This window comes from Antedon mediterranea, chromosome 6 (assembly GCF_964355755.1).
Source record: "Antedon mediterranea chromosome 6, ecAntMedi1.1, whole genome shotgun sequence".
NCBI lineage: Eukaryota > Metazoa > Echinodermata > Crinoidea > Comatulida > Antedonidae > Antedon > Antedon mediterranea.
This window is the reverse complement of record NC_092675.1, coordinates 31,187,382-31,202,355: the sequence shown is the minus strand read 5'-3', so window position 1 is coordinate 31,202,355 and position 14,974 is coordinate 31,187,382. Positions and strand designations below refer to the sequence as shown.

General features: G+C 34.2%; 1 protein-coding gene across 1 annotated transcript; it reads left to right on the top strand.

The window, feature by feature from the left end:
• Nucleotides 1–2,288: 2,288 nt before the first annotated feature.
• LOC140052582 (uncharacterized) lies at nt 2,289–11,718 on the top strand (the record flags this gene model as incomplete). Its single annotated transcript, XM_072098191.1, has 6 exons — nt 2,289–2,456; nt 2,617–3,484; nt 3,657–3,779; nt 7,084–7,200; nt 7,419–8,744; nt 8,990–11,718. Coding segments are annotated over 6 exons (3,930 nt in total), but the record flags the coding sequence as incomplete, so codon positions are not given.
• Between the last annotated feature and the right edge of the window lie 3,256 nt (nt 11,719–14,974).

Sequence of the window (14,974 nt, the reverse complement as noted above, 5' to 3'; positions counted from 1 at the left end):
ACCAACTTTATTTCGTTGCATTTACACTAAAGCATTCGGACCTGGCTAAACCAAAATGAGGACTACACTCACGTGGATAATGCTCCTCACACTTGTTTCCTATACAACAGGTATGTATGTATATTGTGTATATTTTGGCGTATGCCTATATTGTGGGGTAAATGATTCTCTCAAATCGGTTTTACATATTTTACTAAATCATTACAGGCCTACTAAACTACTGTTGTTTTTTAAACTGGTTTGTTTGTAAAAGGACTAAGGACTGTGTTACAGACTAAATGCGAACTTAGATAGAACATTTTTATTAATCAATCAATGCAGTACGGTACTGTATCATGTCTAGTCTTCTCGTACCACAATTATATCATTTGCTTCTAAGGTATTGGAGCGATATAGCCTACGTTACACGAATTTCTGCCAACTGCCAACTCAATTTTGCATTAAAAAACATTCTAATGTAAGTCACTATTGAGAAATTATTGCGGCGGATTTAGGGATTTCCTTTTTCAAATAAAAAACTAATACACAAAACAATAGATACTGTCCATAGACCTACACGAGTAACGTTGTACATATATATCTCGCAAAGACATCCTAATAACATAATTACAGAAGACACCATTACCTATTGAATAAACACTGTATTAATATTAAATGAGGAATATTTAAAAGATGGCTTTCGAATGAAGTCTCGCGCGACAGACCTACCATTAAATATGAAATACCAATTCCGAGGCTTACTCATCACTCTCGATTGAACTTAGCCATAATAGTATATCTGTTGTCTATGTTTTGCTCAAACCTTTCAAGTGTATGCTATATCGATGGTAAAATACGGTATTGTTAAATTCAAATGATAATAAGTATTATATATATATATATATATATGGAATTGGATTTTAACAGGAATTTGTAATAGACACCCTTCAATTATTCAGTATGTTCTGGATTAATTATCAGTTCAATTCTGCATGCCCAATGTATATATGCAGAATTGGCTCGATCTATATTATTTGTTCGTGTTATAAAGTATTCTATCAAATAAGTATTACCAAATACAAGGTTAAATATCGGTAGTGGATTAAATAGTGTATCTGATAAAGTTGTGATTGGTAGCATAACGGAAAGGTAAAGCAATACAACATTATGAGTTTTATCTATTTGGTATGTGATTGATATTTCATACTACTGTTGGTATGTGATTGATATTTCACACTACTGTTGGTATGTGATTGATATTTCACACTACTGTTGGTATGTGATTGATATTTCACACTACTGTTGGTATGTGATTAATATTTCACACTACTGTTGGTATGTGATTGATATTTCACACTACTGTTGGTATGTGATTGATATTTCACACTACTGTTGGTATGTGATTGATATTTCATACTACTGTTGGTATGTGATTGATATTTCACACTACTGTTGGTATGTGATTGATATTTCACACTACTGTTGGTATGTGATTGATATTTCACACTACTGTTGGTATGTGATTGATATTTCACACTACTGTTGGTATGTGATTGATATTTCACACTACTGTTGGTATGTGATTGATATTTCACACTACTGTTGGTATGTGATTGATATTTCACACTACTGTTGGTATGTGATTGATATTTCACACTACTGTTGGTATGTGATTGATATTTCACACTACTGTTGGTATGTGATTGATATTTCACACTACTGTTGGTATGTGATTGATATTTCACACTACTGTTGGTATGTGATTGATATTTCACACTACTGTTGGTATGTGATTGATATTTCACACTACTGTTGGTATGTGATTGATATTTCACACTACTGTTGGTATGTGATTGATATTTCACACTACTGTTGCATGTCCTGTTTCAAATTAATACATTTACAATCTTGCTGAATTAGATTTATAAATATTCATTTTATTAGTTATATTTATCATTTAATAAATTTAAATACAGTATTTACTAACTATATTATTATTTGTAGGAGCCTCGAATAGCCATGGGAAGTATTTCCTTTTTGCCTTGCCATACAACCATCTGGTTAGTAAAGGACCTTCTTTACATATTCACTCAATTAGCAAATCTCCAGGATTTGTGTTTGTATCTGCTAGTGGAATAAACTTTCAGAAACATTTTCGAATGATGAACAACGAGGAGGTTATTGTACGATTACCAAGTGACATTATGTCGACCACGAACCATACCACTGGTATTAAACAAAACACCATCACCATATTGGCTACCAATAATATAACTGTCTACGCAGTGGTTGATACTCACGATTTTAGTTTAGATATTTTGCTAGTGGCGCCTCTGAGATCTATTGGATCCGAACATTTTATTGCATCATCGTACCCAAGATTTGCTTCTTCAAGATCTCAAGTAATGATTACTGGATCTTGCGATGGAACTCAAGTTTCTGTCAAATTAAAAGGAACCGTCATCTACCAACAAAAGGTAAGTTGGTAATGATTTTTTTTAAATTCTTTTATTTTTTTCCGAACCGAAATAGTGGAAGCCAACAATCAATAGCCTCACGAAAACGAATAGTTTATTGTATTATTAATATTTATTTACTCTTAGACAAGTTGATAATAGTTGCATGCTTATTCCATAGATATATCAGGCTGGAGATATGTTATCGTTTTCTATCGATAGTGGCCAGACTTTCCAGATCACAAGTGAAAATGATCTCACTGGTTCTCACGTTAAATCTTCATCCCCTATTTCCGTCATCAGTGGCAACAGCTGTGGGTACGCCAAATACTATGGAAACGCGTGTGAGTATATGGCGACGCAAATTCCTCCTGTTAACGCGTTAGGAAAACGGTTTATCCTTCCAAGCCTTCGTTATGGGGATACAATATGTCGTGTTATCGCTGTTCGGAACAATACAACCATTTATCTTCCAGAGGAAGGTTTTGCAAGTACTATTGACGCTGGTGAATTCCATGAATTTGTACTAAATGGTGACGTCACGAAAACACTTGTTGCCGACAACCCAGTCTTAATAGCACTGTATGGAACCAGGGGTCAAGGGTTATGCAACACTTTTCAGGGAGGCTTTGGAAGTTGCCAAGAATCTCATCCATCTATGTCTGTTATAGCTCCCGTTGAACAATTTGTAACAAGTACTACATTTTCAACACTTAACACGACTTCATCTCACCAAAATTCAATTGTTTACTCCTTCTCAAATCATTTGATTTTGACCGTTGATAAACCTTGTAAAAACGCACTTTATACTAGAATGCGTAAGAACATGGTGCAATTTTTTGACGCAGTTGAGAAAGAGAATTTTGGCTTCTGTACGATAAGTGGTCAAGTAAGTCCTGGAGTTCATCATATAACGTCTGGAGACAACAGGCTTAAGTTTACAGCCACATGGTATGGGTCTTCCTCTGTTGCCATGTTCGTATCCACTATTGGTCTAGATTATGCAAACCAATATATAAACGATACCGCCGCAACATCTTGTCAAGATGGTAATTACTTGCTTTTAGCTTTTGATTGTTTTTAGATGAGTTAGCTAAATAAACACGTCGTGGCAATGATTGGAAGTTATAATAATATTCATGAATACCTCATGACAAAGTAAGCTTCACTTTGATAAATGTTTGTATTTTATCGGCGTTTTTACATAATTTTTTCCCAAAGTTCTTCCTGTAGCGGATGCATGTGTTAACAATTTGTGCAAAAATGGCGCTACATGTTCGTCGAATGGAAATACATCAAGTTGCACTTGTATGGAAGGCTTTACCGGAGAGTTCTGTGAAGAAGGTGTGTATACCATGATATTTTTTGTTGGTTTTTATCTTTTAATTTTGTATGATATCGAATACATCAAATCAAATTAAAGTACATCTGCACTTGTATGGAAGGTTTTACTTAGAAAGTTCTGTAAAGAATGTATGTATGCCTATAACTAGCTCTGCATTTGTATGGAAGATTTCAACAGAAAGTTCTGTAATGAAGGTACGTATGCCTGTAATTCTGCACTTGTATGGAAGGGTTTACCAGAAATTCTGTAAAGAAGGTATGTATGATCGAGGCCTATAACTCTGCACTTGTATGGAAGATTTTATCAGAAAATTCTGTAAGATGGTATGTAGGCATCTGTAACTCTACACATGTATGGAAAGGTTTACCAGAAAGTTCTGTAAAAAAGGTATGCATGATCGAGGCCTGTAACTCTGCACTTGTATGGAAGATTTTACCAGAAAATTCTGTAAGATGGTATGTAGGCATCTGTAACTCTACACTTGTATGGAAAGGTTTACCAGAAAGTTCTGTAAAAAAGGTATGCATGATCGAGGCCTGTAACTCTACACTTGTATGGAAGATTTTACCAGAAAATGAATAATGTATATATTAAGTTACATCTGTACTTGTAGAGGAGGCAGTGAGGATGTATATGATACCCTTCCAAATTCAGTTAAGTTGTTTAAAACGTATCTGAAAAATGCATTGTAAAACATAATGGTATGGTAATCTACGATGGTGTACATCCAACTTTTAAAATGGCTAAATACTATATAAAATGTGTGTTTTATCACTAATTTATTTTAAGGTAAATGAAATCAAAAATATTTATTATGTATTACTTATTGCTTTCTAAATTTAAGTAATAAACATGGGCCTATAAAAAATTCAAGAATAAAAAATAGATTCTCTCCCTGGATAACTCCTGAAATTATAAAGTTAATGTACAAAAGAGATTATACTAAAAGCAAAGTAAATGTTAATAATCCAGGATTAAAAACTGAGTATAGAAGACTTAGAAATCTGGTTAACACTAACATTAAGAAAGCAAAGTATAACTATTTTAATAATGTAAATATAAAATATAAAAATAATCCAAAAAAAATGTGGAACGAGCTAAATAAACTAACTGGTAAAACGAAATCTAACATTAGTAAAACTATTGATTGCGAACATTTTAATGAATACTTTACCAACATAGGAGTTAAGATGGCGCAGTCATTTGACGATACGCTGCCAAGTTGGAATAATCCACCTAGTGAATATTCCTTTAATTTTATAAATGTTGATGTAAATACCATTAAAAGGAAGCTTTATAATTTGCCAGAAAAAAATTTAGATGTTCTTGATTTTGATAGTAAATTGTTAAGGTTAGCAGCTCCGTACATTGCTTATCCATTGTGTCATATTGTGAATCTCTCTCTCATGTCTGGTCTTGTCCCAGCTGATTGGAAAGTAGCAAGGACAACTCCTATATATAAAGGAAAGGGTAGTAAAGACAGTATGAGCAACTACAGACCAATATCTGTCGTTGCTCATATCGCAAAGATGATAGAGAGAGTGGTTCAGGAACAAATCATTTCTTTTCTTAGTTTGTTTGATTTGATTAACATTGATCAATTTGCCTTTTTGAAAAACCATTCTACTGTAACATGCTTGCACAGAGTAGTTGATGATTGGTTAGAAAGTTTTAATGACTCAGAGGTCGTCGGCGCTTGTTTCTTAGATATATCCAAGTGCTTTGACACGATAGATCACTCAATTTTGTTATTTAAGCTTTACAAATATGGTTTCCATAAAAATGTTGTTTACTGGTTTAGTAATTACTTAAAAAACAGAAAACAGTTTGTATACTGTAACAATAACAAATCTACACTTAAAGAAATCAATATTGGTGTTCCACAAGGAAGTGTCCTGGGACCCATCTTGTTTCTCATTTTCATAAATGATATTTCGCAGTCTATAGTAAATGGAACTTGCAGCGTTTTTGCTGATGATGTTGTGGTTTACACCTCAGGTGATACTGCTAAGATAGTAAATGATTCATTACAAATAATTATTGATAACATTGGTAAATGGTATGATGACAACCACCTCTCTATAAATACTGAAAAAACAAAGGTTATGTTACTAAGAAACAATCATACAGCTGACAGTAATGATTTAAATATACAAATTGGAACCAGTAAATTAGAACAAGTTGATAGTATAAGGTATCTGGGAGTCGTAATCGATGAAATGTTAACTTGGAAACAAAATACTCAATGTATTAGTAAAAATATTGGATATAAAATAACAATGCTAGGTAAAATGGCTAGTAGTTTAAGTAAACCGTTCCTTGAAACTCTATATATAAGTACAATTCAGCCTTGTAGTGATTATGCTATAACAGTCTGGGGAAATACGACAGAGTTAAACAAAAATATTTTAAAGCGACATCAAAAAAGAGCTGCTCGAATTGTAACTAACAACTTCGATTATATTAATGTAAGGGGTGACAACATCATCCAGAACTTATCGTGGCAAACTCTTGAAGAGAAACGAGATTTCTCCCTAGCATGTCTAATGTATAAATGTGTTTACGGCCTTGCACCAATTAGATTAGTAAATGAAATTGAATTGATTCGCGATATTCACACCCACTTAACACGTGGAGTAGAAAATTTGAATGTAACAATACCTAAATACACCCTTAGTAAAATGAATTCGTCCTTTAAAGTTGCAGGCGCAAAAATATGGAACAATTTACCAATTAATATTAAATCGGCACCAACAATTACGTCCTTTAAGGCTAGATACAAATCTCATTTCTTTTCATAAAAAACTGACATGTATTATATTTAATTAAGTTTCTCTTTTGTATATTTTGATTAAGACAGGACCACAATGTAAAACAGATACACTGTAATCTGATTGTTTTATCCTGTATAAATATATTATTTATTATTATTATTTATTATTATTATTATTATTATTATTACAGTAGAATCCCCATAAATTATACACTTCGATAAGGGTTTCCATTTACACGAGAAGTACCGATATGGTGTACCCTAAATAGAGGTGTCAGATGAAGGGGATTCTGCTGTAATTTTGTTTCTTTTCAATTTCAATTTTTTCGTTTCTGTCGTATTTATATGGTGTTGATTTTTTTTTGTAATACAGTATCACGAACTTGTGTAAAAACAATCAATATTGATTGAACGAGTTGTACTGCACATCAGTCTCGTGTCTAAATAAAGTTTATATATATATTTCCAAAGAACACATTTATTATTCGCAGTGTTCAATTATTCAGGCTACCTTCTATCTTTGCTTACAGATATTAATGAATGTCAGCCTAATCCGTGTAAGCATAACGGTGAATGCGTGGATCATGTTAACAGCTTTATTTGTATGTGTTCTGGTGGATGGAAAGGAGTCTTATGTGACACCAAAGGTAATGTATTAATCAGGCGCCAAACGTTTGAAATGTATTGCAATTATACACACACACACACATGCATTTTAAATATGCATTTTATACACACATACAGTACATTTTTGCTGCTTATGGCGCCCCATATTCCAGGACATCTCATCTGATCATCTATGAGAGAGTGCCATTTTGCGAGAGCATTTATGAACTTGATTGAACATTTTCTTTTTTTTTTCTAGAAACAAACTGGAAACCCGAGATGTTGGTTTCTAAAGGGACAGCTTTTGTTTTTACTTTTCCTGAGAATATTAGGAAAGGCAAAGGGCCTAGCATACGGATTATGAGTGGAAACGCTATTACAACGGCAATACGCATATCATCAGCAGATAACGTCGTGAGTGAACGCTTTAGCGTTCTTGCTAACTCATTTAAAGTTATCAGACTTCCAGAAAACTATATTGCTCGCAATTCCGACAACCAGAGTGTCGCACTTTATATTGAATCAAGTTACGATATCTCTATCCATGCGTTTTCTGACAATCACCCGATGAGTATAGATGGGTTTATGGTTCTGCCTGTGCATCGACTTGGACAAAGTTACTTGATCATAACCTCTTCAACATTGTCACAACCTGGTCGACACTCAGAGTTCGTCGTAACTGCAGTTCAAGATAAAACACATGTTACCATAACCTTTTCTGCCGACGTTGACTTTCAAACAAATTCCTATAAACGTGGACAAGAAGCGAGCTTTATCATGTCACAACTTGACGCATTGCAATTTAAGAGTAACGGTGACCTGACGGGATCTGTTGTTAGAAGCACCTTCCCGGTGGCTATTACTGCTGGAAATGATTGCGGATTTAGTGATGCTGATGCGGATTCAAGCTTTGAATGTGGACATATGGCAAGTATGATTCCACCTCTAAGAAGCTGGGGACAAACATTTGTTATGGCGCCATTTTTAGGGTATGAAAGTGGTATCAGTACAATAAGGATTCTTGCTGCTAAGGACAATACAGTTGTCCAGCGCTCTGGTGCCCGTGATATGATACTAAACAGAGCAGAGTTTTCTGATTCACTCATGTTCGATAAAACTGGGATTGTGATTAGCTCATCAAAACCGATCCTTGTTGCGCAATTCACGATGTCAATGCCATTGTTATGCGATGAGTGTTCTGGCAAGTCATCGCCATCAATGGCGCTCATTCCACCTACAAGTTTGTTTTCAGATTCTCTGTCTTTTTCAACGTTTGATGAACTACATTTTGGGAGTTACATAACAAATTTTACTAATTTTGCTACAGTGGTAACAAAATGCAAACATAAAAACCACGTTATCCTTCAAGGACCACTGACTTCAAGGTTGACATGGATGAGCCGAAATGACGGGAACTATTGTGTCGCTAGAACGCATCTCCCCAAAGGTGACTATCGTGTGTGGACGCCTTCCTCCTTAATCACTGCGTCAGTCCTTCTCTATGGGTTTAGTACGTCATCGACTTTTGTATTATCAGTTGCTGAAGGAACTTCATCTGTTAAACCAGCAGAAATTAAACAAAGTGGTCAGTAAACGTGTGAACTTATTTAGAATTTAATAAACAAACAAACAATATCATAGGCCTACATTATATAAATTCAATTGTATTAATTAATAGCATTGTACCTCATAGATAAGGCTTTCAGGAACCAAAATTAGGCCATGCATATGTCTATCTTATTCCACGAAATTTATAGATTGTGATCTATACTTAATGTGATATATTTATTTTATTGAAGTAATGACAAAATACAATATTTTCTCGTATAGATTCAATTATCGAGATTGCCGATACAACTGAAGGGTCCGAATACTTCATAGGATTCATTCAAAACGGTCCATCATATCTAGATACAGAAGGTCCAAAGATTCACTTACTCAACGGAAATAACCCAAATGTTGTTAACATTAGTAGTCCTGGTATGTTCTATGAAAATAACAATATACAATTGGCGCCTGGTGAAGCACGACTAGTTGAACTTCCACCAGATACAATTGAATTTGGTTCACGGCCTATCAACAGCGCCATCTATATAAAAAGTTCTCAACAACTTACCGTATATGGGATAAATGATGTTCAGTTTCTTAGTTCGGATGGTTTTCTTGCATTACCAGTAGAAAAACTAGGCCGAGAATATTACGTAGTTACAGGTGTCACCCTTCAACGGCGCACGCTCAGTCAATTCTCAACTGTTGTAATCGTAGCAACACGTGACGCAACTAAAGTTGCTGTATCGACAACACAGCAGGTAACTTATGAAGGTAAAACGTTTAACAGTGGTGATATTATAGAACTGTATATGGACAGACTTGAAGCAGTTCAACTCGAAAGTATAATGGACCTTACAGGAACCTACATCAGAGGTGATCATCGTATCGCTGTATTCTCAGGTTCAGACTGTGGCGGCGTCTTTTACAAGTATGGCACAGGAATAGGCGTCCTTAGCAACAGGAATAGCTGTGACCATATGGTGGAACAGTTGATTCCTGCAAGTTCATGGGGTTCGAATTTTGCTCTTGTTGCTTTTGATGGTTATATGAAAAGTCAAACTACGGCGAGAATAATCTCGAGTACAGACCGGACATTTGTGAGTGTTGGTGGCGAGATCATTTACATTGATAGAGGTCAATTTCATGATCTTTACCTGGGTGGAAATAATAAACACGCACTACAAGTAATTTCGAATCAACCAGTTCAAGTCGTGCAGTATTCGGTATACAACACGTTGACGTGTAGTGGCTGCACTGGCTATTCGAACCCATCTATGACATTGATCCCAGCAAGTTCACAGACCGTCTCTAAAGTAAAGTTTATGACTTACAATGTAACCATGGTAACAGGCAGTCCTAGAATCTACCACACGTACATAAATATTGTGACCAAATGTGTCGACATATTTAATCTCAGGTTGAATGGTCAAGCACTAAATCCGCAATGGTCACAACTGACCGATGCATCAGTATTTTGCTACGCGCGAGTTGAATTAGCCCATGGAGTGTATGAAGTTTCCACTGTAAATGGCGCCCTCTTTACATGTATTATTTACAGTCATACAAAAAGTGTAACAATGTCATTTCCATGTGAAATGAATTTGTGAGTCACTTGTCAGAAAGAAAACACATTTATTATAACTAAATTACATATCTATCCTACGATACGATAATAGTATTTATACATAATGTACAAAGAGACAACAAATTTAGGTAGGTAGGGAGAATGCGATGTCGACATACCATGATGAGTTATTGGAATTTATATCAATGTCGACATGTTTTGTTTTTAACTGTACAACTTCCTAAGCTTCCTAAGTAATTATATAGCAGTTCATTATAAAGCCTGTTTCTTATTTTGCGCGAATCGAAAGCGTTGATTTATGCGCAGCATGGAGGTAGGCCTACTCCATGGCCCATGCGCCGTTGCCATATTTATTTTTATGCCACAGGTATTCTACTAATGCACCCTCATCGTTTAAAAAATCAAGTTTTTCCATAAAGAGAATAATAATGATAAGACTTCGGATTTCTTTCTTATATCTAGCTATGAGTTTTTCAAATAGTTATTTGCGGCAAAACATCGCCAGTTATGGTAGACTATTATTCAGTTCAGCATCAGTTTCATTTTTTCTTTATTGTCCAAATATGCGAAATATACCCAATGAATATCAAACAATGTTAACATTAACAGTCAATAACACAATTTATTAATCCCTTTCATTATACTTTCAATTCTTGTTTTATCAAAATTGATAATTAATTTTGCTTAAAAACGATATTATTCATACACATTTGTCATTTGGAGGTAAATGCGTAACACCAATTTAGCATACAAAAATATCATAATGAAACATCCGCGTCAACGTCATCATCGCCATACACCTTTCATATCGACCACGTGGCTTCAGTATCTATACAATGCAATACAGTTCATATTACAATGAAAATATTAACGTTGGTTATGTATTATTGATTACAACAAGACACCATTAAATTAACATAATAGTGACAGTTGAAACGGGTCACTACGAATGATAAATAAAAAGAGAAAACTGGAATTGTTTAAAGGTTTACATAGTGAGGTAGCGTAGTTTAATAAATAGCCGAGAAAATCTCAGAATTTATTAAACTATCTTTCCTCAAGCAATTGTTCATATCTTGTCGGTCGATGATGGAATTAGTCTACGTATTGCCTCATATATTAATTTGTAGGTTGTACACATCTCAACAGGTAATACAGTCCAGATAATCATTCTGTTTATTTGCAAACTATCCTCTATACATTGTTGGTTTGCCATACGTGAATAAATTTGAATTTGCATATTAGTACACAGGTGTACCAGAAAAAAATACTAAACACATTCTTACAAATGGGTCGTTCAAGTTTACAAATAAGAGGGCGTTTGTTGTGTTCGTGCTATATACTGTACCTGATAAATATATAAATTATGTAACCAAAATTAGTTTATTATCTTAATATTATATATAAAGCTTTTCACCATTCCCTGATTAAACTAACGATGATAAATACTCAGGCTGTCAATCACAGTTAAATTATGTTTAATGCAATACCTAATAAAAGTAGATTAACAAACAATAAATATAAGCAAACATTAAACATGAATGTATACACATATTGTATTTATTCCAAATCAATATTTATTTCAGAATACAACAACCCAGTTATCATTTCAGACTATATACAACAACCCAGTTATCATTTCAGAATACAACAACCCAGTTATCATTTCAGACTATATACAACAACCCAGTTATCATTTCAGAATACAACAACCCAGCTTTCATTTCAGACTATATACAACAACCCAGTTATAATTTCAGACTATATACAACAACCCAGTTATCATTTCAGACTATATACAACTACCCAGTTATCATTTCAGAATACAACTACCCAGTTATCATTTCAGAATACAACTACCCAGTTATCATTTCAGAATACAACAACCCAGTTATCATTTCAGACTATATACAACAACCCAGTTATCATTTCAGACTATATACAACAACCCAGTTATCATTTCAGAATACAACTACCCAGTTATCATTTCAGAATACAACTACCCAGTTATCATTTCAGACTATATACAACAACCCAGTTATCATTTCAGAATACAACTACCCAGTTATCATTTCAGAATACAACTACCCAGTTATCATTTCAGACTATATACAACAACCCAGTTATCATTTCAGACTACAACTACCCAGTTATCATTTCAGACTACAACTACCCAGTTATCATTTCAGACTATATACAACAACCCAGTTATCATTTCAGAATACAACTACCCAGTTATCATTTCAAACTATATACAACAACCCAGTTATCATTTCAGAATACAACTACCCAGTTATCATTTCAGAATACAACTACCCAGTTATCATTTCAGAATACAACTACCCAGTTATCATTTCAGACTATATACAACAACCCAGTTATCATTTCAGAATACAACTACCCAGTTATCATTTCAGATACAACTACCCAGTTATCATTTCAGAATACAACTACCCAGTTATCATTTCAGACTATATACAACAACCCAGTTATCATTTCAGAATACAACTACCCAGTTATCATTTCAGACTATATACAACAACCCAGTTATCATTTCAGACTATATACAACTACCTAGTTATCATTTCAGAATACAACTACCCAGTTATCATTTCAGACTATATACAACAACCCAGTTATCATTTCAGACTATATACAACAACCCAGTTATCATTTCAGACTATATACAACAACCCAGTTATCATTTCAGACTATATACAACAACCCAGTTATCATTTCAGACTATATACAACAACCCAGTTATCATTTCAGACTATATACAACAACCCAGTTATCATTTCAGAATACAACTACAGTACCCAGTTATCATTTCAGACTATATACAACAACCCAGTTATCATTTCAGACTATATACAACAACCCAGTTATCATTTCAGAATACAACTACAGTACCCAGTTATCATTTCAGACTATATACAACAACCCAGTTATCATTTCAGACTATACAACAAATCGTAGCTAAATTCTAATTTGAGTCAGAGAGAGGTAAGTTAAACCATAGTGTTATTTACATCTACGGTTAAACGTTCTTTTTTTTGTTGCCACTAACCCCTAAAACCCACCTCCTCCCAAAACCCTCCCCCTTACTAACCCCCACTCCGTCGTTTTTGTTAGTGTCTGTTCACACTATGTTTCAAATTTAATCAGGAACTATTTCAAAAAGTCGAGATGAGCGAAATAATTGTATTAAAACATGGCGTGGATAAATAAAGGCAATATAATAGTGTTACTAAAATGTGCTGTTTAATAATTTATATATTTTGTCTTATCTTACAAGCGCGGCATATTCATTTCCACGTGTTTTATATGTAGCTGATTTTGTATTAATATATTGTATATTATCGAACGAAATTAATCAGTTTGTTTGTTTAAGGAACGACGGGATGTTGACGTTCATAATGCTTCGGTTCAAAGTCTATTTGACGGTAGAACTCGTTTCTTACAAAGTTGTCAATTATTAACATTTTATTGAAATATCTGATTGATTGATTGAATTTATTCTGTCCATACATAAAATACATTTTAAAATGGTACAGAAAACATACAAATACATCATTTTTAAAATAAACCACACCAGAAATATATCACAAAAAACAGATGACGTCAAGCAAGGGAAACAGAACAAAATGAACCAAGGATAATTACATCTACCCATAACCATATAGAACAAAATGAACCAAGGATAATTACATCTACCCATAACCATATAGAATGGTGAATGTCATTCTTCCTGGCGTGTAATCTAGTATTTTATTTGCTTAAAATCTAAAATATATCGAAATCTAAATCTTGTCATTGTTATTTCTATAAAAATGCGACTACTACGGTACGTATCAAGTTTCAGTGACAAAGACAAATCAAGTGTGTTATAGGCCTACTATGAGTAGGATTCACACTGATGTGAGTCTCTAAATGCTGTATTATTTCTGTACCCCACTGAAATGTTGTAGCAATGGTAGCTCACCCAGCATGCACATCGTCTAGAACAGCACATCATTACATTGATGCGCACATGAACCCAACTGGTTTATGCTGCAATACGCTCAGAAGAAGATGGTTACCATGGCAATTTAATAACTCGGTTGTCCAAGATGGTGATTTGTAGCATCAAACATCATCACGAGAAACAGTGCTATCATATCAGTGTTGTTGTTGATGAAGTGGGAGGCTAATCATACATTATCAAGTTGACCCTAACCATGTGTTTACTAAGAGCAATTACAAAGCTAATATTAATAGCCCAATACGTTTACAGCGTCAATACCGCCATAATGTAAAATAGTGCTTTCAATCGAGTAATGAACACGCACGTTTTATTCAATAGTTATCAAATTCAGTTATTATATTATAATTGCAACAAATTTAGCTTGCTCAGAAGGCTTGCTTCCCATTTCGACGCAACGCAATGACGTGAGCGCCGCAAGTTATTTGACCAATTACAATAGTTCGGATGATCAATCACGTCGTGATTGGTCAAATTACCTGCGGTGCGCTTACGTCCAAGTGGGAATCCAAAATAAGCTGCATGTACAACCAAACTGTAATATTGTTTCCGTAGGGTTTCCATATTGATCGTGGTTGAGTTTTTAGATTTACTGTCTGTGTGTGCATCCTCTCATTGAGAAAGATAATAATAAAAACAAAAATTGTAAAATATA